General features: G+C 39.7%; 1 protein-coding gene across 3 annotated transcripts in view; it reads left to right on the top strand.

Annotated features, from left to right (window-relative positions):
* Window positions 1-24,172, top strand: part of SEC61A2 (SEC61 translocon subunit alpha 2) — a 33,379-nt gene extending 9,207 nt beyond the window's left edge. For 2 of the 3 annotated variants that reach the window (XM_025853570.2, XM_073879921.1), the window contains exons 5-12: window positions 11,539-11,670; window positions 11,794-11,903; window positions 16,801-16,954; window positions 17,927-18,087; window positions 18,423-18,620; window positions 19,922-20,113; window positions 20,592-20,668; window positions 23,033-24,172. In XM_025853570.2, the coding sequence (XP_025709355.1) occupies window positions 11,539-11,670; window positions 11,794-11,903; window positions 16,801-16,954; window positions 17,927-18,087; window positions 18,423-18,620; window positions 19,922-20,113; window positions 20,592-20,668; window positions 23,033-23,219 (1,211 nt within the window). In that variant the 3' untranslated portion in view covers window positions 23,220-24,172. The remainder of the gene's footprint in view (window positions 1-11,538; window positions 11,671-11,793; window positions 11,904-16,800; window positions 16,955-17,926; window positions 18,088-18,422; window positions 18,621-19,921; window positions 20,114-20,591; window positions 20,669-23,032) is intronic. The other variant, XM_073879922.1, reaches the window with a different exon arrangement.
* The last annotated feature ends 2,200 nt before the right edge of the window (window positions 24,173-26,372 follow it).

Here is a 26,372-nt window from a genome sequence, read left to right as displayed (position 1 = left end):
TATTGACATCAAGTAGATGTGAAAATGTGGAAATAACTATTTTGATGTCTACAGGGGTGGGGAGCATATGGTAAAAGAAACCCATTGCCTAGGAAAAGAGACCAACACGTAAATACTTAACAAAACTCTGTATGTATTGTAATAATAGAAATATGTACAGAGTGTAGATGTACAACAGAGAATGGAGTGATAGCACCATCTGGAGCTTTGTCCTCCATCCTTTTATGGGTCATATTTTCTTTGAGACTCAAATTTTTTTTTTAATAGTATTACTTTATTTACTTATTTATTTAATTTAAATTCAACTAGCCAACGTATAGTACATCATGAGTTTTTGATATAATGTTTAATGATTCATTAGTTGAATATAACTAATTAAATTTATGTATACTCTCCCAAGTAAAAAAATCATATACACTCACACTCGCAGATTTTGCATAAAACCTTTGTAGCTTCATGGACCCTCTGCAATCTGGTCCGTGGGTTTTGCATGGGCCTGAAAGACCCTGATCTGCAGTGTCAGAGGCGATAGTACTGGGATAGCATTTGAATTGGAGTTCAATATGTGGAGCAATGGGAGAGGGAAGACTGAGCTAGAAGCCCATGTGCACAAGGCAGTGGCTAAAGAGATAGGTAGGGACTGGATCATGAGGGGTTTTGTTGGTAATTTTTTTAGATTAAAATAGAAATAATGGTTAATCATTAAAAAATGCACCAAAATTTGATGCAGTTTTATATAAAGCTGAAAATGAAAGTCTTGCATCTCAGGGGTAACTCCTGGGAAGATAACAGGTTGGTGAATATCTGTCCAGACCTTTTCTCTGCATGTACATTCACATATATAAATTTATATTTATTTGACCCTTGAACAACATAGGTTTGAACTGTGTGGGTCCACTTATATGTGGATTTTTTTTTTTTTTAATAAATACAGCACAGTGTTCTAAACGTATTTTTTCTTCCTTAGGACATTTTTCATAACATTTTCTTTTTTTTTAATAATTTTTTATTGTTATGTTAATCACCATACATTACATCATTAGTTTTTGATGTGTTCCATGTTTCATTGTTTGTGCATCACACCCAGTGCTCCATGCAGAACGTGCCCTCTTTAATACCCATCACCAGGCTAACCCGTCCCCCCACCCCCTCCCCTCTAGAACCCTCAGTTTGTTTTTCAGAGTCCATCGTCTCTCATGGTTCGTCTCCCCCTCCGACTTACTCCCCTTCATTCTTCCCCTCCTGCTATCTTCTTTTCCTTTTTTCTTAACATATGTTGCATTATTTGTTTCAGAGGTACAGATCTGTGATTCAACAGTCTTACACAATTCACAGCGCTCACCATAGCACATACCCTCCCCAATGTCTGTCACCCAGCCACCCCATCCCTCCCGAACCCCCCACCACTCCAGCAACCCTCATATTGTTTCCTGAGATTAAGAATTCCTCCTATCAGTGAGGTCATATGATACACGTCTTTCTCTGATTGACTTATTTCACTCAGCATAACACCCTCCAGTTCCATCCACGTCGTTGCAAATGGCAAGATCTTGTTCCTTTTGATGGCTGCATAATATTCCATTGTGTATATATACCACCTCTTCTTTATCCGTTCATCTGTCGATGGACATCTTGGCTCTTTCCACAGTTTGGCTATTGTGGACATTGCTGCTATAAACATTGGGGTACACGTACCCCTTCGGATCCCTACATTTGTATCTTTGTGGTAAATACCCAGTAGTGCAATTGCTGGATCATATGGTAGCTCTATTTTCAACTGTTTGAGGAACCTCCATACTGCTTTCCAGAGTGGTTGCACCAGCTTGCATTCCCACCAACAGTGTAGGAGGGTTCCCCTTTCTCCACATCCCCGCCGACATCTGTCGTTTCCTGACTTGTTCATTTTAGCCATTCTGACGGGTGTGAGGTGGTATCTCATTGAGGTTTTGATTTGAATTTCCCTGATGCTGAGCGATGTGGAGCACTTTTTCATGTGTCTGTTGGCCATTTGGATGTCTTCTTTGGAAAAATGTTCCTGTCTTCTGCCCATTTCTTGATTGGATTATTTGTTCTTTGGGTGTTGAGTTTGATAAGTTCTTTATAGATTTTGGATACTAGCCCTTTATCTGATATGTCATTTGCAAATATCTTCTCCCATTCTGTCGGTTGTCTTTTGGTTTTGTGGACTGTTTCTTTTGCTGTGCAAAAGCTTTTTATCTTGATGAAATCCCAATAGTTCATTTTTGCCCTGGCTTCCCTTGCCTTTGGGGATGTTTCTAGGAAGAAGTTGCTGCGGCTGAGGTGGAAGAGGTTGCTGCCTGTGTTCTCCTTGAGGATTTTGATGGACTCCTGTCTCATGTTTAGGTCTTTCAACCATTTGGAGTCTATTTTTGTGTGTGGTGTAAGGAAATGGTCCAGTTTCATTCTTCTGCATGTGGCTGTCCAATTTTCCCAACACCATTTGTTGAAGAGACTGTCTTTTTTCCATTGGACATTCTTTCCTGCTTTGTCAAAGATGAGTTGACCATAGAGTTGAGGGTCCATTTCTGGGCTCTCGATTCTGTTCCATTGATCTATGTGTCTGTTTTTGTGCCAGTACCATACTGTCTTGATGATGACAGCTTTGTAATAGAGCTGGAAGTCCAGAATTGTGATGCTGCCAGCTTTGCTTTTCTTTTTCAACATTCCTCTGGCTATTCTGGGTCTCTTCTGGTTCCATACAAATTTTAGAATTATTTGTTCCATTTCTTTGAAAAAGGTGGATGGTATTTTGATGGGGATTGCATTGAATGTGTAGATTGTTCTAGGTAGCATTGACATCTTCACAATGTTTGTTCTTCCAGTCCATGAGCATGGAACGTTTTTCCATTTCTTTGTGTCTTCTTCAATTTCTTTATGAGTATTTTCTAGTTTTCTGAGTACAGATCCTTTGCCTCTTTGGTTAAATTTATTCCTAGGTATCTTATGGTTTTGGGTGCAATTGTAAATGGGATCGACTCCTTGATTTGTCTCTCTTTGTCTTGTTGTTGGTGTATAGGAATGCCACTGATTTCTGTGCATTGATTTTATATCCTGCTACTTTACTGAATTCCTGTATGAGTTCTAGCAGTTTTGGGGTGGAGTCTTTTGGGTTTTCCACATACAGTATCATATCATCTGCAAAGAGTGAGAGTTTGACTTCCTCTTTGCCGATTTGGATGCCTTTGATTTCTTTTTGTTGTCTGATTGCTGTGGCTAGGACTTCTAATACTATGTTGAATAGAATAGAGAATTTTTGCATCCATGTTCACCAAGGATATTGGTCTGTAATTCTCCTTTTTGATGGGGTCTTTGTCTGGTTTTGGGATCAAGGTAATGCTGGCCTCATAAAATGAGTTTGGAAGTTTTCTTTCCATTTCTATTTTTTGGAACAGTTTCAGGAGAATAGGTATTAATTCTTCTTTAAATGTCTGATAGAATTCCCCTGGGAAGCCATCTGGCCCTGGGATTTTGTTTGTTGGGAGATTTTTGATGACTGCTTCAATTTCCTTAGTGGTTAGAGGTCTGTTCAGGTTTTCTATTTCTTCCCGGTTCAATTTTGGTAGTTGATACATCTCTAGGAATGCACCCATTTCTTCCAGGTTATCTAATTTGCTGGCATAGAGTTGCTCATAATATGTTCCTATAATTGTTTGTATTTCTTTGGTGTTGGTTGTGATCTCTCCTCTTTCATTCATGATTTTGTTGATTTGGGTTATTTCTCTTTTCTTTTTGATGAGTTGGGCCAGGGGTTTATCAATCTTGTTAATTCTTTCAAAGAACCAGCTCCTCGTTTCATTGATCTGTTCTCCTGTTCTTTTGGTTTCTATTGCATTGATTTCTGCTCTGATCTTTATGATTTCTCTTCTTCTGCTGGGTTTAGGCTTTATTTGCTGTTCTTTCTCTAGTTTCTTAAGGTGTAGGGTTAGGTTGTGTATTTGAGACCTTTCTTGTTTCTTGAGAAAGGCTTGTATTGCTATATACTTTCCTCTCAGGACTGCCTTTGCTCCATCCCAAAGATTTTGAACAGTTGTGTTTTCATTTTCATTGGTTTCCATGAATTTTTTAAATTCTTCTTTAATTTCCTGGTTGACCCATTCATTCTTTAGTAGGATGCTCTTTAGCCTCCATGTATTTGAGTTCTTTCCGACTTTCCTCTTGTGATTGAGTTCTAGTTTCAAAGCATTGTGGTCTGAAAATATGCAGGGAATAATCCCAATCATTTGGTACCTGTTGAGACCTGATTTGTGACCTAGGACGTGATCAATTCTGGAGAATGTTCCATGGGCACTAGAGAAGAAGGTGTATTCCGTTGCTTTGGGATGGAATGTTCTGAATATGTCTGTAAAGTCCATTTGGTCCAGTGTTTCATTTCAAGTCTTTATTTCCTTGTTGATCTTTTGCTTAGATGATCTGTCCATTTCAGTGAGGGGGGTGTTAAAGTCCCCCACTATTATTGTATTGTTGTCAATGTGTTTCTTCGCTTTTGTTATTAATTGCCTTATATAATTGGCTGCTCCCATGCTGGGGGCATAGATATTTACAATTGTTAGATCTTCTTGTTGGAGAGACCCTTTAAGTAGGATATAGTGTCCTTCTTCATCTCTTATTACAGTCTTTGTTTTGAAATCTAATTTGTCTGATACAAGGATTGCCACCCCAGCTTTCTTTTGGTGTCCATTAGCATGGTACATGGTTTTCCATCCCCTCACTTTCAATCTGGGGGTGTCTTTGGGTCTAAAATGAGTCTCTTGCAGACAGCATATGGATGGGTCTTGTTTTTTAATCCAATCTGATAGCCTGTGTCTTTTGATTGGGGCATTGAGCCCATTTACATTCAGGGTAACTATTGAAAGGTATGAATTTAGTGCCATTGTATTGCCTGTACGGTGACTGTTACTGTATATTGTCTGTGTTCCTTTCTGATCTATGCTGCTTTTAGGCTCTCTCTTTGCTTAGAGGACCTCTTTCAATATTTCTTGTAGGGCTGGTTTTGTGTTTGCAAATTCCTTTAGTTTTTGTTTGTCCTGGAAGCTTTTTATCTCTCCTATTTTCAATGATAGCCTAGCTGGATATAGTATTTTTGGCTGCATATTTTTCTCGTTTAGTGCTCTGAAGATCTCATGCCAGTCCTTTGTGGCCTGCCAGGTCTCTGTGGATAGGTCTGTTGCCAATCTAATGTTTCTACCATTGTAGGTTACATATCTCTTCTCCCGAGCTGCTTTCAGGATTTTCTCTTTTCTCTGAGATGCGTAAGTTTTACTATTAGATGTTGGGGTGTTGACCTATTTTTATTGATTTTGAGAGGGGTTCTCTGTGCCTCCTGCATTTTGATGCCTGTTTCCTTCCCCACATTAGGGAAGTTCTCTGCTATAATTTGCTCCAATATGCCTTCTGCCCCTCTCTCTCTTTCTTCTTCTGGGATCCCAATTATTCTAATGTTGTTTCGTCTTATCGTATCGCTTATCTCTCAAATTCTGCCCTCGGGATCCTGTAGTTGTTTATCTCTCTTTTTCTCAGCCTCTTTATTTTCCATCATTTGGTCTTCTATATCGCTGATTCTCTCTTCTGCCTCATTTATCCTAGCAGTTAGTGCCCCCATTTTTGATTGCACCTTATTAATAGCCTTTTTGATTTCGACTTGGTTAGATTTTAGTTCTTCTATTTCTCCAGAAAGGGTTTCTCTAATAACTTCCACGCTTTTTTCAAGCCCAGCTAGTATCTTTAAAGTCATGATTCTGAACTCTAGGTCCGACATCTTACTAATGTCCGTATTGAGTAGGTCTCTGGCAGACGGTACTACCTCTTGTTCTTTTTGCTGAGGTGATTTTTTTTGTCTTGTCATTTTGTCCAGAGGAGAATAGATGAATAAGACAACAGAATGCTAACAGGTTAACAACGTCTCCAGCAAATATACTCTATACAAATCAGAAAAGACCTGAAACCAGGGGACAAGAAAGGGAAAGAAAGAAGAGAAAAAAAAGGGAAAAGAAAAAGATAAAAACAAGCAAAAACAGAACAAAACAAAAAAAAAAACAGAATATGATCAAATACTATCAGGCTAGTGCATAGATCAGTGCCACACACTATCTTTTGGGCATATTTTGGTCTGTTAGAAGAAAGTGCCTGCTAAAATTTTAAAGGAAGAAAGACTTATATATGTACAAAATAAGGATTGATACAATGAAGGGATGGAAGATGACTGTAAAGAAAATTATAAAAGATTTTATAAAAGGAATTGATAAGTTGTTTTTTAAAAAGAAAGAAGATTTAAAAAGAAAAAAGAAAAAAAAAAAAAGGAGAGAATGTGATCAGGCAGGAGACTAGAACAAAGCCATACACTGGTGATTTAGGGTGTATTTTGATCTGTTAGAAGAATTGTATCTCAACATTTTAAAGAGACAACCACTTATATATATATGCCAAAAATAAGGGTAACTACTATGAAGGGATAAAAATATGACTCTAAAAATGAAAAATAAAAAGGTTTTTTTTAAAAAAGGGATTGATAAGATGTTGTTTGAAAAAGGGAAAAAGAAAAATTCAGAAGAAAAACAGTGAAAAAATTAACCTTGAAAAACTAATGAATTATGGTAAAAAAGCCATGTATTCTATGTGCAGTATTCCCCTAGCGCTGGAGTTCTCCCATTCTCCTTGATCGGTAAACTTGGTCTTGGCTTGCTGGCTGTTGGTGCTGATCTTCTGGGGAAGGGGCCTGTTGCCGTGGTTCCCAAATGTCTTTGCCGGAGGCGGAATTGTCCCACCCTTGTGGGTCCGGGCTAAGGAAGCTGCTCCGGTTTGCTCTCGGGAGCTTTTGTTCCCTGCAAGCTCTCGGTACAGCTTTGGAGGTCCAGGGTGAAAATGGTGGCCTCCCAATCTTCGCCTGGAGGAGCCGAGAACTCGGGGCCCCGCTCCTCAGTGCGCCCCCAGAGAAAAGCAGTCCCTCCCGTGTCCCTGGTCTCCGGCCGCACTCCGTGCTCACCCGGCCTGTGACCGAGCGTTTCTATCGCTGGCACCCGACCCCGTGTGGAGTCTCCAAACCCAGCAGATCCCTGCGGTGCGCTCCTGCGCCGCTCCTCCCGGGGGAGGAAGGGGAGTCTCCCCGGATCTGCCGCTTGTTGGGTCCCTGCTGGAGGAGCAGTGGCCCGACTGGGCCGCGGATCACGGTTTATGGCCACCCCGAGCTGAGAGCCCGCGCCTCGGCTCCGTCTCTGCAGCCGGCTTCCCCGCTCTGATACCTGGGAGCTCTGCCGCACTCAGGCGCCCCCGGTCTTTCTGTGACCCCGAGGGTCCTGAGACCACACTGTCCCACGAGGGTTCCACCCCCCGCTTAGCCACTGGAGCTACGTCCCTCAGCGGAGCCGACTTCTAAAAGGTCCGATTTTGTGCTCCGCGGCTCTAGCACTTGCCAGAAGTGGCCGACGGAGGCCCCCTCCCCCGCCGTCTATCCTCCCGAGTATCGCCTCGGATTCACTTCTCCGCACGTCCTACCTTCCAGTAAGTGGTCGCTTCTTTGTTCAGAGAGTTGTTGCTCTTCTTCTCTTCGAGCTCCTGTTGAGTTCGTAGGTGTTCAGAATGGTTTGAGCCCTGTTCAGCTGAATTCCTGAGACCAGACGAAATCCAGGTCTCCTACTCCTCCGCCATCTTGCTCCGCCCCTCCATAACATTTTCTTTTTTAGCTGACTTAATTACAAGAATATAGTATATAATACGTAACATACAAAATATGTGTTAATTGACTGTTGATGTTATTGGTAAGGTTCCGGTCAACAATAGGCTATTAGTAGTTAAGTTTTTGTTTTGGGGAGTCAAAAGTTAACCATGGATTTTTGACTGCATGGGGGCCGTCAGTGTCTCTAACCCCTCCATTGTTCAAGGGTCAACTGGGGTTTGTTTTTGTTTTTTTTAAAGATTTATTTATTTGACAGAGAGAGACACAGCGAGAGAGGGAACACAAGCGGGGGGAGTGGGAGAGGGAGAAGCAGGCTTCCCGCGGAGCAGGGAGCCCGACGCGGGGACCTGAGCTGAAGTCAGACGCTTAATGACTGAGCCACCCAGGCGCCCCCCGTGCTTGCTTTTTTTTTTTTTTTTTAACTAAAAGATAAGATAAATTATGTAACTATTCTACTTAGTGTGTTTACTCAATTTCTTGGAAGAGTTATTTTATTTATAGGCTATATACTGTTCCATTCTATGTCTATGTCATGAATTATTTAATCATTCAGGTCTTTTTTGAGTTCTTACTCTGTGGCGAGCTTTGTGCTAGGTGCTGAGATTAGAGCAGTGATCAAGACAATGTCCCCGTTGTCACGGAGTTTATATTATTCTCTTTGGGGAGATGTCCTCTCATGAAGTACATTTTGCGTGAGGGGAGGGACATTGGAGCAGAGACCTACAGGACACGAGAGAGAAGGCCATGTGAAGATCTGGGGGAGGAACATTGTAGGGAATAGCATGTGCCCAGGCCCCGAGATGGGAGTGTGCTTAATATGTTCAGGGAAGGATGAGGAGTCAGTGTGGCTAGAAAAAAAAGAAAAGAAAGGAGTAATGAGGTAGAACACGGTATTACAGATGAGTCCAAGAGCCAGATCATAAAGGTCTTAGAGACAAAGTAAGGAGAGTCCTTTAAGTGTGATTCCAGGCCATTAGGGTCCTCTTCTGTCACACATTTAGTTTTTTCCCCAGTTTTGTATCATTTTAACCAGTGCTACCATGAATGCTATCACTGTAATGCTCTCTCCTGTCATTTTTTTTTTTTTTAAGATTTTATTCGTTTATTTGACAGGGAGAGAGAGAACACAAGCAGGGGGAGTGGGAAAGGGAGAAGCAGGCCTCCCGTGGAGCAGGGAGCCCGATGCGGGGCTCGATCCCAGGACCCTGAGATTGTGACCTGAGCTGAAGGTAGACGTTTAACAACTGAGCCACCCAGGTGCCCCTCCTGTCATTTTTTAACAGAATTAATTTCTAGAAGTTTGTGCAAGGTACATATCACCTAAGTTTTTGATAAATAATGCTAAATTAACTTCCAAAAAGATGTATTATTTTATACACTGAGCAGTTGTATATGAGAATATTTTTCTTCCAACAGTGGATATTATTAGTCTTTTAGTCTTTGGAAGGTAAAAATGGTATCTGTTATTTAATTTGTTTTCTTTATATATTGGCGAGCTTGAACATAATCTTATATTTTTATTGAATATTTGAATTTTTTCTGAGTGGACTTGTTTTAAGCAATAGAAAATTACTGACCAGTTTAAACACAAAAATGGAATTTATTAGAAAGGTAGTGATCATTTTTTGGACTTCATAGAGGAGGTAGAACAACTAAGCCTGGGCTGGGAGAGAAAACCAGGGCAGCTTTAGATTGGCAGCAGGGATTGGCAACTTTTTCTTTGGGATTTAGCTCCCCAAATTCCTGGGTTCTTTGGTTCTTAGCTCAGAATTCCAAACTGCAGGATTTACACCGGGCTCAGTCAGCTTTGGTTAGAGTGTCAGGGTTACATAGTTCAGATTTGGGTGTGGGGGTCCCTTCCTGCACTGTCAGTATTTCCTGAGAAAGACCATCACTGGGAGCAGCCATACTGTGTTCTCTCTTTCTCCTTTTTTCCTTTTTCCTATTGGTTTGTTCATTTTTAACTGATCCTGGAAGAACTCTTAGCATATTGGAGATAGGAACTCTCATTTGTGTTCAAGTAGTTTTCTTCTAACTTTTATGCTGCCCCCTTTTTTTTTTAAACTTTTATGCAGTGTTTTAGTGCGTGGGATTTTCGTAGTTTTATCTAACCATAACCATCTTTTTCATTGTGGGTTCTAGGTTTTTTTTGTCATGCTTAGGAAGTTTTTTTCTTTTCCAAGATGATAAGCATACTTACTTCTAGTATTTTTGTCATTTGTCTCTTATAGTTAAATTTTCTATACATCGGGCCTTTATTTTGACGTAAGTCATGAGGTAAGAAATGCAGGTGTAATTTTTTACAAATGGCCAGTCATTTGGTGAGGTCCACTTACCCTTTTCCTTACTGATTTGAGGTGCCATATTTCTTATATGAAATTGTCATCAAAGTTTGACTGTATTTATTCTGTATTTGACTGTATTTATTCTCAGACTAGATCCATTTGACAGTTAAAATTTTGTGATTTGATTTAAAAAAAATGTTTACCTTCCTACCTACTTCTCTACCTACTGGTTTTAACAGTAAGAAATGTTGTTACTTTTTACTGTTGAAATATTTGAGAAGACGTGAAGAATCCTCCCAGGATGGAATCTCTTCTCATATTAAGGGTACTTTTTCAACATTTATAAAGCCAGGATTTAAGGTTGTGGTACGACAGAATGACCAGTGGAAACATATTCTTGATGATGTAGAATTACTCGTTTTACATGTTAACTTGTACACTGGCATATTTGGTTTTCTTATTTTTTACTATATTTTTCACTGTTAAAAAAAAAAACTTAAAAAATCAAGAAAGGCAAAAATAAGAAAAATAATTCTCACTGGGTAAAAATAACCGTATCCTGACAACCTGACTAAAATATCAGGAAACTATTTTTCCACCTAAGTATTAACTGAAATCTAACTGTAATACTGTTTTCCAAATTTTTTATTTTTCTATCCACTAAGTCATGAACATTTTTCATGCCACTCACTAAATGTTCTACAACATTGGTTTAGATGACTCTCTATGTAATTTTAGAATTTGAATTAGAAGAGTCACAAATATTCTTAAATGTCATTTTTTTATTAACTTGGTATTTAATTCTCAGGCTTGGTATGTACTTCTTATTTTGCATTAAAATAAAATGTTCAGTGTAAGTTTTAAAAATAATGATTTGAACAGAAATTTTGGAAGATTTCTTTCAAAGAATTTAACATTTTAAATTTAGAATTTATAGAAATTTACCTTTTTTGGGGATAGTAAATTTGACTCAATGAGTTGTTGCAAGGTTGTGTTAATAAATGAAGTAAATAGGGCACCTGGGTGGCTCAGTCGTTAAGCGTCTGCCTTCAGCTCAGGGTCATGGTCCCAGGGACCTGGGATCAAGCCCCGCATCGGGCTCCCTGCTCTGCGGGAAGCCTGCTTCTCCCTCTCCCACTCCCCCTGCTTGTGTTCCCTCTCTCGCTTGTCTCTCTCTGTCAAATAAATAAATAAAATCTAAAAAAAAAATTAAATGAAGTAAATAGGGCACCTGGTGGCTCAGTTGGTTGGGCGACTGCCTTCGGTTCACGTCATGATCCTGGAGTCCCGCGATCGAGTCCTGCATCCGGCTCCCTGCTCAGCAGGGAGTCTGCTTCTCCCTCTGGTCCAACCCCCTCTCATGCTCTCTCTCTCTGAAATAAATAAATAAAATCTTAAAAAAAAAAGTAAATAAATGTGTTAATCAGTGTTTAAAGAATGAATATGTGCCTATTAACATTTGAGCATGTGTTTTAATAGACATAATGAAGGATTGCAACACTTGTAAACTAATCTGCATTGGTTATAGTAAAGATTATTTACTTTTTTCCTTCTCCTCTACAGGAACTTTAATGGAATTGGGTATCTCCCCAATTGTAACATCTGGTTTGATTATGCAGTTGTTGGCTGGAGCCAAAATCATTGAAGTTGGAGACACACCCAAAGATAGAGCTCTATTCAATGGAGCCCAGAAACGTGAGCTATTAATACACTTAAAGAGTCTTTTCCAAATTTGAGAATTTTGTGGTAAAGATATTTTTCTAGTCTTTCTTGTCTTTGGTTGTAAGCATGTACTCCTTTTCCCCCAATTTTTGTCAGTATTTGGTATGATCATTACCATTGGGCAAGCCATTGTGTATGTCATGACGGGCATGTATGGGGATCCTGCTGAAATGGGTGCTGGCATCTGTCTCCTTATCATTATTCAGGTAAGAAATCCAGTTTTTCATCTGCAGATAACAAAACAATTTGATCCCTTTTTTCTTTTCTAACAACTCTTTAAGTGGTTGATACATTAGTTTTCTTGCTTTTGAATTATTTAATTATAAGATTTTGATTGTTGAAGTGACATGTATAAATTGTGTTGATATAAAAAAATTAAAATTTGTGTTAGTAGCCTGATTGCTGCATAGTATAAGGAATTATGGATCAGCTGTATTTCACTGATTCTTAGATGCACATTTTTTACTTTTTGATGTTTCTGGGACCAGGATTTTTTTTTTTAAGATTTTTATTTATTTGAGGGTGAGAGAGAGCAGGAGCAGGGGAGGGGGCAGAGGGAGAGGGAGAAGCAGAAGCAGATTCCCCGCTGAGCAGGGAGCCGATACGGGGCTCAATTCCAGGACCCTGGGCTCATGACCTGAGCTGAAGTCAGACGCTTAAGCGACTGAGCCACCCAGGCGCCCAGGATGTTTTTTCTTATAGCGGATAGTGCCCCACGTTTGTTGTCAGCCAGGCAGCAGTCGTGATAGGAGTCATTGTCTGCATATGTGTGTCAGCTGGTTAGAGCTATTCACATGTTCATTGCATCAACTGGTTATGTGCATTGTTGGTGTAACATGTTTTTGAGATTAGTTGCTGTTTAAAATGTCTGCAGAAGTCTCTGGTTTGTTATGGAACAGTCACTGTGTGTACGCAAAGGCACAGAACAGGCTAGATGATAAAATCTGTGTGTAGGTCTAAAATATTTTCTTTGTAAGTGGAAAATAAAAATTCTTTGTGATAAGTTACTGTCATGGTTTAATTGGCAGTATTTTTTTTCCTTGTTAGTGGTATACAAAATAATGGCATTACAAATAATATCTCACAGCTAGTAAAACACATGAACCTGTATACATATATTCCATGGATTTTTAAAATAGACCCTTCGGAACTGAACTTTTAAAGTCCAACATAATTATCCCTGTACTAAGTATCTCAAAGTGTGTCAAATTTAGAAGATATTTTTCTAATGTACGATCCTTAAAAATCATTTAGAGAAGCTACCCAAGAATGGATTGTACTTACGTTATGTAATAGTTATTTATGGGATTTTGAAAAGAAGTTTGATAAACACGGCATCTAGAGTCCTTGTTGTTTTGGAAATGCCTCTTCTTGCTCACTCTATGAAATTAGGATTCACTTAGGAACATTTTTTTTTTAAAGATTTTATTTATTTATTTGACTGAGAGAGACACAGCAAGAGAGGAAACATAAGCAGGGGGAGTGGGAGAGGGAGAAGCAGACTCCCTGCTGAGCAGGGAGCCCGATGGGGGCTCGATCCCAGGACTCTGGGATCATGAGCTGAGCCGAAGGCAGACGCTTGACGACTGAGCCACCCAGGCGCCCCAGGAACTTTAATGGTCAAAGCATTAATTTTGGAAAAATATTTTTATAAAAGTGAAATACCAACTTATTAATATATACATTGAGAAATGGGACCATTTCAGATTGGCAAGGTTGACCATCCTTTTTTAATGAGAAACCTTATATAGGAAGCAGATCAAAATAAGATCATGTAGTGAGTATGATTAGAGCAAGGAGAATTGGGTTGTTGAATTATTTATTGGTATCATTAACAACAAGGGGGGGCTCCTCTAACTAGATGGAAATATTTTGTCTTTTGACCAGGTGAGGAATTTTTAGTGGGTTATCAGTCTTTGGTAGGTTTCTGAGCCCTAGTGAATTCCCATAACGTTGTCCTTATTTCTCCATTTTAAAAAAAAACCTTGATTGGCAAATTTATAACCTTTGAGAATTAGAGGAAGAAGAGTTGCAGTGGCTTGGGGAGAGAAGATCCTCTGAAAAGTGATTTGGATGTCTTTCAGTGCTTAGGATCTCTCCACATGCTTTTGTCATTGTCGATACCAATGCATCAATTGTTGCCTTACTTTGTTTCTTTATAATAGCCTTTGCTTTATGCAACCTGTAGTTCAGAATAGCTCTGATTTTTATTTATATATATTTTAAAGATTTATTTGAGCGAGAGGGAGGAGGGGAGAGAGAGAGCATGAGCAGGGGGGAGGGGCAGAGGGAGAGGGAAAAGCAGACCCCCGCCTATCAGGGAGCCCAGCCCCAGGACCTTGGGATCATGACCCGAGCCAGAGACAGACACTTAACCAACTGAGCCACCCAGGCGCCCCCAGAATAACCCTGATTGTTAAAAAGACAGAATTGGCACCTAGCTCTTAGAACATTACGCTCCAGTACACTTTTTCTAGTATTTTAGTAAGGTATTTGAAGAACCTCATCGGACCAATTTTGGGTTAAAGCGTTGACTCCTGTGGAGTCGTTACAAATTTGAATTTGAGATAAAAACAGAGTTAAGCTATTTTAATTTTTTCCCCCAGTATCAGAGGTCAAGGAATAGTTATATTCCAGGAATGAAATAAATGGATATATATATACTTTTTTTTTTTTACAGAAATTCTGGCATACAAATACTTGTGGTTAATTCTTTCAGTGTTAACGTATAGAGAAATGTGTTTGATCATAGGTGGGTAGTGTGTCTTTTAAGGCATTGCTAACATTGAAAATATGTGGATACACTGAAGAGAGATGATTGGATCAGTGTGTTTCACCCAGAAACATAGACTTTGAAAACTGTTTGCATGCTGTTAGGTAAGGTATTTCTCACCTTAATTATTCTTGTTTCCTTCATGTGGTCATGTCTTGGAACTAGTGAGATTTGAAATCTAGATAGTGGGTCTTGATTAAAATAACAGAGTAGAAAATATCAGTGTGCATGGTACGTAGGAAAGGTAAGTATTGTTTTGTCCAATTGTGTGTGTGTGTGCGCGCGTGCGCGCGCATGCACAAGCAGAGTTGAAATGTAGAGCTATTTTTGTGCCTAATTTAGAGATTTATAGGTATGGCACATTCCACAAGCGCATGCAGTTAGCATTCAGTCTCCCTCACTGTTGTAGTCAACGAGATGCTGTAACTTCCTGGTTTCTCAGTGTCTCCTCCCTCGGAGGCATAGTTCACATGCTTTTTACTGTCTTTTATCTTACTCTTTTGATTATAGAAACCATTTCTCATTTAGACTTCTCTATGCCAGTTAGAAAAATATGAGTTTTGATTTTTGCAGGACATACATGAATCACCCTGTAGTCTGATGGTTAATTGGTCTGAACAGGGGGTTTGGAGAATTACAGGTATTTCAGAATGACTTATGACTCTGGACAGGTCATTTAATCAGAAGCCCGTGATCAGACTTTTTGGTGGGCTGATAGTTTGTGGACAGCTATTATTCCCTGCACAAATTTGGTTTTCTGATTGGGAGTATTTATTTACTTAATACATAATTGTGGTCAAAATAAAATCTCAGTAGTAAGGCCTAACTTCTCTTTTATCTTGTCAAAGTGTTAAACTTGGTTTTCAAACAGTAAAAGGATTCATGAGCACTCTTAGAAGTTTGAAGAATTGTACCCTTTTTCCAATCCTTTGAAAATCAAACTAAAAGACTAATAGACCATTTAGGCTCTGTACAACCACTGAAATGACAGTTAAGGAAAAAAAAACCTCTGCAGAAGGTAAGCATGCTTAAAATGGTGGACTGTAGCTTGTTTGCTCTCTTTTGTAATGGGGGATGTCAGGTAAGCTGAGTAAGAAGGTGGGAGGCTTCAGAGCTGGGCAGAATGGAGGTGGCATTTCCTCACTTACGTAGGATGGGGTTTTTAAAATGGGGACAGGTGTGAGGTTGGAGGTGTAGAAGCATATTTTCTTCCCCTCTTGATTAGGTTACTGCAGTGCAGGGAAGACATGACTGTGGAGGTCACTTGCCAGGCTATGGGTTGTTTTTAATTGGTGCATACTTTTACGGAAATGTCTTCTCCAAGAGGAAAATTAAGAATTTTCAATTTCACATAAATTAAACTTAGTATGCTTTTATTTTTAAAAAAGGATGAGCTTAAGAACCTGGCAAATCCTTGTCTTCACATTTACCTTCAATCTTTGTCACTGTGGGTATGGAGTGCATTTTTGACTTTGTTATAATCTCTGTACATATTAATTTGTGCTCTTTTTGACTTATTCTCTCTATATATTACAGTTGACCCTTGAACAACACAGGTGTTGGGGCGCTGACCACCCCCCATGCAGTTGAAAACCACATATAACTTTTGACTCCCTCAAAACTTAACTACTAACAGCCCACCTGAAGCCTTGTCGATAGCATAAATGGCCAGTTAACTCACATTTTGTATGTTATATACCATATTTATATGATATCGTAAGCTAGAGAAAAGATTATTAAAAAAATCAGAAGGAAAAGAAAATACATTTATAGTATTTAGAAAAAAAAAATCTGTGTATATCTGGACCTGTGTTGTTCAGTGGTAACTGTATATGTAATGTATTAAAGTATTACATAGAATACCTTAAAAATGTCTCAGCCTAGTTTACATACTTTTCCTTTAGTGGCAGTATACAATTGTGTCTTGTTATTATACCATATTTCATTTGGTCTTTCACTTCCTTGGAACTACTTGGAATGTTTTCAGTTTTTTGCTGTCCTAAATTGAACAAGTTTGAACATTTTTTAGTGCGCTTTTCAGTAGGCCTTACTTAAACATTGTAAGAGAAACTATTCAGATGGTTTATAAATGTGCTTTAAAGGTTGAAATGTCTGCTTTATGATGTAGCAATTTTTCCACCCCTCTGACTTGCAGAGCTGACTTCTGACTAAAGTGGGGTTTAAAAAGATGCAGAATCCTAACAGTGATATTGCAACAATTAGGTTTTAGTATTAAAAATGCCCATACTTTGCAAGTAGTCAATGGTATTCCTCTTCCCCTTTCTTGAGTTTATTCTTGCTTCAGCTTACTTGCATTTCTTTCCCCACAGTTGTTTGTTGCTGGTTTGATTGTGCTGCTGTTAGATGAGCTGCTACAGAAGGGTTACGGCTTGGGGTCTGGTATTTCCCTCTTTATTGCCACCAACATCTGTGAAACCATTGTCTGGAAGGCCTTTAGTCCCACTACTATTAACACTGGCAGAGGTACATTGCACAGTGACTGCAACTGCACGAGTTTTGCTGGATGTGTGCTGGAAAGTAACCCGTCACGGAGCAGGACATGCCTGTAAACATCCTGGTTTGCTGTCCCAGGGGACACCTGATGCTAATTGCTCAAGAGTTAAGCAGCAGAGATTTGTGGAGTATGAAACAGTACTTCAGAAAGAATTATATCTAAGTCTTAGCCTCTGCTCATTGAAAATTTCAGTGGTTGCAAACAGCTTTTTAAAATGTTACTTACTTAAGCCACTGCTGCAGAAGTCATTGACCGATTTCCGCATTCCCAGGGGAATAAAAAGGTAGTGGATTAAGATTTTTCAAATGAAAACGCTGTTATTTATTGTATCATCAGGGAGCACTAATACTTTTGCTGCTATTCTCCTTGGCTTTGTAATAGCAACTAAATTTTGAAATCCTGCATTCTGTCTTTCCCCTTACCCATCTCCGTTTATCTCAAATGCCATCCAGGCTCCATAACAGTTAACGTCTAAACTGATCCCAGCCTTAAGAAAAGAGCAACGATGGTTTACTAGTATTCTTGGTAAAACAAAAGCCAGCTCGAGAGAGTGACATAGATCTTTTGAGTCTGACATCTTTGTTCTGCTTTGCTGTTGCTTTCCCCCCTCCTTAAAAATACTCCTTTCCCTTCCCCAAAGTAAAGGAGAGGCAAATCATTATGACCTAAATATTTGCTTAGGTTTATTCTACTTTGGCTGTTTTCATCAAGAATAGTCTCTTGAGAAAACTTGAGATTCGTGCTAATAAAAAAGATATTTTTGCCTCAATGATGTGAAGATTTTTGGAAGCTCCACACATGGCTGTATTATAAAGTCAACATCGATGAATGATTTTGACTCCTATTTTCTGCCATGTACTGGAGGTTCAAGGTTATTTGTTTGATCTTCGGGACAGCTTTGGGGAAAGAGTCTACAGCGACTTTCTCTCTTGATTTATCAGGTACTGAGTTTGAGGGTGCAGTCATAGCACTCTTTCACTTACTGGCCACCAGGACAGACAAGGTCCGCGCTTTACGGGAGGCTTTCTATCGTCAGAACTTACCCAATCTCATGAACCTCATTGCTACGGTTTTTGTGTTCGCCGTTGTTATATATTTTCAGGTACGTATACTTTTTTCACCGAAGTCGGCGGAAGGTGGATTTTTGTTGTGCTCTTGAAGAAAAGAATGCCATTTGAAATGTCAGTATCTAACAAGTCAGTGTTGCAGAATCTAGTCAAGCAAATAATTCTGTTCTTTTGACTGTGAGGTGCAAAATATTGGTGGTGATGGCATAGAACAGGAGTTCTGTGTGTGCGTGTGTGCGTGGGGGGGTGGCTGCAGGGAAAATGTTAGCGTTGCTTCTCACACTCCCCAGTGTATTGTTCTGCCTGTCATCTGGGTTCTTTACTTGAGATGTGCACTCACTCTTACTTCCTCTTCATTTTCATTTTTTAGGGATTTCGTGTTGACTTGCCCATCAAGTCGGCCCGGTATCGAGGACAGTACAGTAGCTATCCCATCAAGCTCTTCTACACCTCGAACATTCCCATTATTCTCCAGTCGGCCTTAGTGTCAAACCTGTATGTTATTTCCCAGATGCTGTCTGTTCGATTTAGTGGCAACTTTTTAGTAAATTTACTAGGACAGTGGGCTGTGAGTATTTTATTTATTCTAAGCATTTGTATTTATTGTAATTTCCATTTCATGGTTATATTTTTAACGGAAAGAGATGAGCCATAATTGAAGCAGTTGCTATAACATGTTCAGATTCACTTCCCTGTCGCAGAGTTTATAATTTTTTGGAAAGACGTTTTACCCCCATCTTTCATGGCCTGGGTGGCAATAAACCAGTTGTGATTAACAGGGCTAGAGACAGGCCTGTGATTACTATACTGGAGAGAGCATAGAGTTACCAGAAATAGAATCCAGCACTTTCTGACTCCCCCCCCTTTTTTTTTTTTTTAAGTTTAACAGGATAAGACAGTACTCTTGAGTGTTAGTTGAAGGAGATAGGATTCCCTTTATCCACAGTACTCTTTCTCTGCTCATGTAACAGAAATGTGATTGCCTGTGATGAGGGAAGATGCGGTCCCTCCCTTTGTAAGCTAATAATCCATCAGTAATTATTACTGTAATAATTTCATAGCAATAAGTACATTCAGTGGCTGTATATAGATTGTGTTGTGATCTTAACTAAGTTCCTTTTTAATGAGAGAATTACTGGGAAGTTGAATTACGTCTATAAAGAGTACTTTTGATTGGGGATTAGTGATTCTAGGGGCACAGTAAGGAAATCAGTTTGAAATATATATTCAGGAACTAGACCTTGTAATCATTGCAGCCAGAAATTGCTTTCACACTCCCTGTGCCCCAGAATTTACACTGTTCCCAGTTCTGTTACTATAAAAATTCTTAAATGTTTGTCTGGCTAAAAATCCTATGATAAATATTTAGTAAAGGACTGTTTCTTACACAAAACATAAGAAGTTTAGGCAGTGAGTTGTTAGTCGTCTGTCAATATTTCAATTGATTGTATTCTTCATAGAATACTTTGAAGTGAAAAGATATGGAGCATACTCTTGTATAGTTAAAGTGCAGAAAGTTTCAGATTCTAAATGTGATCAGAGATTGACAATAAATGTAATGATATTACTGTCTTTAGGAAAAGAGAGATTTTTTTTTTTGGTAAATGTATTATAATGTTGGTTTTTAAAAGATCACTCTTCTGTTAATAGATTCACAGTGTCTTTTATATAATAGATGCTCACTATGTAATTTTGAAGGCGTGAAGATAATAGACACAAAAGTAAATCTTTAAGTTCCATAGACTTGTTAGCTGTAGGTGCTTTGAGCTTAAAGCATTGTTGTAATTTCTGAGGAGTTTGAAAAGTCATATAAAAATGTATCTAGACCAGTTGGGTTCACCATCTATTCTTTTTATTCTTGTTATGTAGGATGTCAGTGGGGGAGGACCTGCTCGTTCTTACCCGGTGGGAGGCCTCTGCTACTATCTTTCTCCTCCCGAGTCCATGGGCGCCATATTTGAGGATCCTGTCCATGTGGTGGTTTATATCATCTTCATGTTGGGATCATGTGCATTCTTTTCTAAGACATGGATAGAGGTGTCTGGTTCCTCAGCCAAAGATGTAAGTATTTATTTTATTTGAAAATAAACATTTTTATTTTCAAAATGGGAATTGAAACACTTTTAATTACTTTTATAATGTAAACTTTTAAGTCATACATTCTTAATAATGAGGTAATATCACCCCTGAGGGGTCAAAAACTGGTTTCTGGAAGGTGGAAAAATTCTTAGATTTTTACAGTGGTTTGTGAACCCTCCAAAGCTGAACCCTACCCAACAAATTCTTATTCCTTAGTGTTTAATTTCTGTTTAGGGAGGTGAAAAATGGAAAAGGTTGAGAAACACTGGTTTAATGTGTGGGTAATAGGTGGTGTGCAACATTGAGCCTCGGGTGTAATGGGAATGATATGACAGTGCTTACTTAATGGTCTCATCTTTGATTTACTGGTGTGTGGAAAGCCACTTCACACAGAACCTGGTAGGTAGTAAACAGTGAAATATTTATAGTTTGATTTTATAAGTTGTTTTTCTCTTGGCAGGTAGCTAAGCAGCTTAAAGAACAGCAAATGGTAATGAGGGGCCACAGAGATACCTCTATGGTTCATGAACTTAATAGGTAAGGTCATGAGATTTAATCCTTGGGGTGTGTGTGTGTGTGTGTGTGTGTGTGTGTGTGTGTACGTACGTATGCATGTGTTTGGTTTTTCAATCTTTGTCACATGTTATCCTGTTTGAATATGAAGCATCTTTTTTCTACTTTACACAGAAGAAGCAAAATTTAACACAATACTGAATTGTTCTCTAAAATTATTCCCCATCAAAGTTGACATCTAAATTATTTTTTAAAATTATGTTCCCTTCACTGCTCAGCCCAGTATTCAAAATGTTCCTGATTGGAGGTCCTTGTTGTCTGGCTGCACATAAAATCACCTGGGAGCTTTTAAAAAGTTCTGATGTTCCACCTCTAGGAATTGTGATTTATTTGGTCTAGGGTGGATCCCATCATTAGTTTATTTTTTGATAACAGCTTTATTGAGCTATAATTCACATCCCATGTAATTCATTCATTTGAATTACATGGTTTAGTGTTTTTGTTTTTAGTGTATTCAGAGTGTGTAATCGTTACAATGTAATTTAAAAAACATTTTTGTCACCGGAGTGCCTGGCCGGCTCCCAAGAGTGTCAGACTCTTGATCTCAGGGTTGTGAGTTTGAGCCCAACATAGGGTGTAGAGAGTACTAAAAACAAAGCAAAACACAACCCAAGTTAAAAAACAAACCAGAAGCATTTTCATCACCCAGAAAGACACCTTGTACCTATTGGTTATTCCCCATTCCTATGTTACCTCCCACCCCCGAGCCAACTTTTCACTTTTGATCTCTACAGATTTGCCTCTTCTGGACATTTCATATAAATGGACTTGTGATCTTTGGTGAAGAGCTTTTTTCACTTGGCGTAAAGTTTTCAGGGTTCATGCATTATTTGTGAACAATATTCCATCGTATGGATGTACTAAATCACATTTGTTTATCCATTCATCAGTTGATGGAGATTTTGGTGGTTTCCAGTTTTTGACTATCAGGAGTAACGCTATTAAGAACATGTTTGTACACGTTTTGTGTGGCCATGTTTTCATTGCTGTAGGAGTGGAATTTTGTTGGGTCATCTAGTAACTCTGTGTTTAACATACGGCGGAACCGGCAGCTATTTTCCAGTGTGACCGTACCGGTCTGCATTCCCACCAGCAGTAGATGAAGCTTCCAGTTGTTCACATCCTTGCAAGCACTACTTCTTGCTTTTTGATTAAAGCCACCTCATGGGTAGGAAGTGGCAGCTTTTTGGTGGCTTTGATTTGCATTTCCCTGATGAGTAATGACGTTGAACATATTTTCATGCGTTTAATTAGCTATTTGTGTATCTTCTTTGGAGAAATGTCTTTTCAGATCGTTTCCTTGTTTTTAATCATATTGTCTTTTTGTTACCGAGTTGTAAGATTCTTAAAAAAAAAAAAAGGTATTTTGGATATGTCTCTTCTCAGGTATATGATTTATAAATATTTTATTGCCATTCTGTGGGTTGTCTTTTCACTTTCTTGGTGTCCTTTGATGCACAAGTTATTAATTTAGATGAAGTTCGGTTTCTCTTGGTTGCTTTGCACTGCTCTTAGTGTTTACGTAGGAAACCAAGGTCACAAAGATTTATTCTTGTTTTCCATTAGGAGTCTCGGCTCTTACATTCAGGTCTTTGAACCGCTTTGAGCTAATTTGTTTTGTGTTTAGTGTGAAACAGGGATCCAGATTTCTTTTTGTGCATGTGGATATCCAGTTCCAGAGCCATTGGTTGAGAGGCACTTGTATTTTTATGTGAACTTTTTTGTTTATTTCGCACATAGGTTGCCGAGAGTAGTCGAGCGAACCTCCGGGTACCCAGCTTGTGTCTGGCTTCCGTGGTTAGCCTCATTCTGCCATCTCTGTTCACCCTCCATCTCCCCCAGGCTTTCTCCCGCCTTCTTTCTGGAGTATTTTAAACACAGTCCCATTGTTTTTTAAGAGTTCTTCAGGTGATTCTAAACGTGCAGCCAAGATTGAGTTACTGTAAAAGAGGATCATCCATATCTTGTCATGTAAATTTGATACTTAAAAAGCATTTTGAAATTTACTCTTCATCTACAAGAGTGAGCTAAAGATGACTTACTTAAAGTAGTACATATTTTAATACTTAAAACTGTTGAAGATTCCAGCCTTCTGCCATAAAAATCACGTATTGCTTTTCTTGGCTATTGACTGGTTTCTGGAAATCGGGGTCCCGTCCTTCCCTGAGTCACAAAGTCTCCACCAGCATGTCAGCACTGTGTGGGACACGCACGCCATCCCTGCAGACGGTCGTTCCCCCCCCACTGGTGTAGTGTGTCGATGACACACCGGCATCCCGTGTCCCCTCCCGTGTCCCCGCGCTGGCTGACTGAGGCTCTGTCTTGCAGGTACATCCCCACGGCGGCCGCGTTTGGTGGCCTGTGCATCGGCGCCCTGTCGGTGTTAGCCGACTTCCTCGGGGCCATCGGCTCTGGCACTGGCATCCTGCTTGCGGTCACTATTATTTATCAGTATTTTGAAATTTTTGTCAAGGAACAGGCTGAAGTCGGTGGGATGGGTGCTTTGTTTTTCTAAATGTTCCAACATTTCTTCTTGTGTGTGTGAAAGGGAAAATACTTTTGACACAATGTTTTTGTCCAGTAATGCTGGTTCCCCTTTCCTTCCCTCACAGTTTGTGTTCACGTGCTCACTGGCCCATTTGTGAAATGGGCGCCGAGCTGAGCCTGTGTGCAGCATGAGTACCAGCTGCCTTAAAACTAAAGTTTACATTATTCGTTTGAAAATGTCCCTGTAGTGTTGCCTGTGATGCTGGAAAGCAGTGTAGCTGCCGTGCCCTGCTCACTTGTGCCGGCGAGACGGTGGTGTGGATCGGTTTTGCACACAACATTCAGAACACTCTCTTCCCCCCACTTGTTTAAAAATAAATGTAGTTCAAATTGCCACTTTTCCAGTATTTTTGAGCTTATTTAATGAGTTCTGGAACATTTGTATCTAATCTGTATTTTAGATATAATTAACTTTTTATACTTTTTTAACTCCTTGTATCCATGGTCCCACCCCCTCTCCCCCCCAACCCCCCCCCCCCCGACTTGGCCCCTCTCAGGGCTGCCCCTCAGCCCACATGGCCCCCCCCCCCCATGGAGCTTCAGTTCCAGCAGGTCCTAGAAACCCCTGCTTGTATAATTACTCCTCCTGGTTTTCATTCCTTTCTTCCCAGTGACAGCAGTCGGTGCTGTTTTACTGTATTGGCTATGCCTTTGAATTCCAACACATCACTTGAGAATATTCTTTCAAGATACGATGCCCCAGTTCTTTTCTTTTTTTTTTTAAATCCCTAAAGCAAAGCTCTAATTCTCACGCAATGTCTGTGGTTCAGTGGGGGGTGAACAATGGGTAATTCATGCTAGGAATTTGTGTACGTTGTTGTACGTGACAGCAGCAACATGGGTGTAAACAGTAGAAAATAAAACTTTATTTAATAAAACTGTTTCAGTTGTGTTGGAAAAATAAAATCGGATATTAAATGATTTCTAAGATTATTTGTATAGGTTCATCGTAATCCTACAAAACCCATCCTGAGAGGTTGTGGCAAGAGGTCAAACGTAATTATAATTTAGCGTTTAATCCTAGACCTGTTGAGGAACAGGGACCAGCTTTTTAAAGGTGCTCAGTTATGCGACTGACACTGGAAAAAATAGGAAAACAGCAGTCTCAGGTAACATCCCAGTCTCCATCCGAAGTAGCATAGCTCTTTATAATTTTTTAAACTGTGTGCTCTGTTGGCCACAAAGAGATCACACTTCATTTTTGAAAGATCCTTTTCAGAAGTAAGGGTTTCCATTGCTTACTTTCTTAGTAAGTGCAGGAAGTACATCTTATTTAGGCCGGATCACAAAGCCAAATGGCTACAGGGAGACAGATAAAACAGAACCTGCAGGACAGAACAGTGGTCATCTGGAGGCTCTCTCCTCAGGGCCTCAGACCACTGTGACCATAGAAATGTGGACCCAGTGTTGTCATACATGATTTTTTTTTTCCCCAAGAGAAGGTGGAAATAGGGCTTTTTATGGGAAAGCTTGAACTTTCAAATGTTCTTGAATGACCAGTGCGAGCCACGGGAAACATCCAGACTGCTGGCTCTTGAACTGACCTGACTTCCCAAGTACAGCCTTGGACGTTTAAAGGTTAATATAAAGGGCATTAGGGGTGTGTTCTAGGATTTAGCTGTCACTTCTAATTTGCATTCTTGGGAAGAGAAAAAGAAAGGACAGGTGGGGGTTATACAGATCTCTCTTCCACCAACATGTAAAAGGAGGTTTCTCAGTTCTTGGGAGTGGCTCTGGAAGAGCTGGTCTGTTCGGAGACTGGTCTGTGCCTGAGTCTGTATATTTTCCATATGCCGTCTGTTTCTTGATTTTTGAAGGAGGGCAGTAACGGGGGAGATTATAGAACTTGGCCTTTGGGAGCTCAGGGAGAAGGAGTAAGATCTCTGGAGAATCATGATGCCTAGGACTAAAAATAAGGATTTTTTTAAAAGGTTAGGGGCACAGGGGAAGGCTACTATTAGAGCAAGTAGTTAGGGGCCTAATTTTTGCAATATTTACAGAGTAGACTTAATCTAGACAGTTCTCCAGTTCCATATTTTCCTCCTTTGTTTAGAAGTCTAATAGATCTTGTATTTTTGCTCACAAAAACATGTCTCGATACCGAGATGAACACAGTGATACACTGAATACACAGTGACGCTGTAGACAAATGAACTATATTACAGCGTTCCTGGCATCCATATCCTGGTTTTATCTGGTTTGAGGGGCCTGAGCCCCGATTTCAGGCTGGCCAGGGAGCAGCACTCTGAGACTTCCAGTGGGGGCTCTCCAGAACGATCCAGCAAGATCGTTCTGGAGCCGCTGGAGGCCACAGAAGTCAACACAAGGGCCGAGCTCAGCCAAGAGATGAGGAAACGGCCCAGGACCACTGGTAGACCTTTTGGATGATGGGGGCTTTAGGCATGGCCTGAGCTGGAGACAGTGGCCCTGTTCTCCCCTGTAAGATAGCTGGACTGGGTTTCTGGTATTTGCTGACCTTGCTGGCTACACTCCAGGTTCAACACCAAGACAGTGATGCCCCCCAGCCACGTAAATGGATTTGGTTTTAGAAACTTGAAGTACTTCCTGAGGTAAGGATAGGAAATGAAATTCTAAAGTATATACACCTGCTTGAGGGAAGGGCCCTGTATTTTCATTAGCTTCTTATTAACCTTGTTATACTGAATGGAATCAATCATTTTTCATTACCTAACAGCTTGTTTACCTTCAGTAGTTAGGTGGTAGGAGGACACTAGCCAAATGTAAACATTTGCTTCTCATGAAATGTTACTCTCTGGTGATTTTACACCCTGCTCTAGCGGGTAATTAGGAGGAGGACCAAGAAAGTCCCTGTATAGGCCCGTCTTTAAAAAAAAAAAACCAAAAAACTTTGTTTCAAACACTGACATAGTAGATAGTTATTTGCATACCTCGTTACAGACGTTTATATGGGGGCTGAGGGTGGGAATAATTGACCGAATTTGGAATTCAGGTCATTTTTCTTCTAGAAATATCCTGTTGGGAGTAGATTAGATAAGGAACAGCTGAACTTTAAACTGGATTAAAAACTGGGTACCTGCATTTATGTTCTTTTTCATAACTATTTGCTGGAGTTTAGCATTTAAATGAAGACTACAGCCTC

This window comes from Callorhinus ursinus, unplaced genomic scaffold, assembly GCF_003265705.2.
Source record: "Callorhinus ursinus isolate GAN/ISIS: 27379988/994484 unplaced genomic scaffold, GSC_fseal_2.0 scaffold36, whole genome shotgun sequence".
Classification (NCBI taxonomy): Eukaryota; Metazoa; Chordata; class Mammalia; order Carnivora; family Otariidae; genus Callorhinus; species Callorhinus ursinus.
This window is presented reverse-complemented; position numbering and strand designations above follow the sequence as displayed.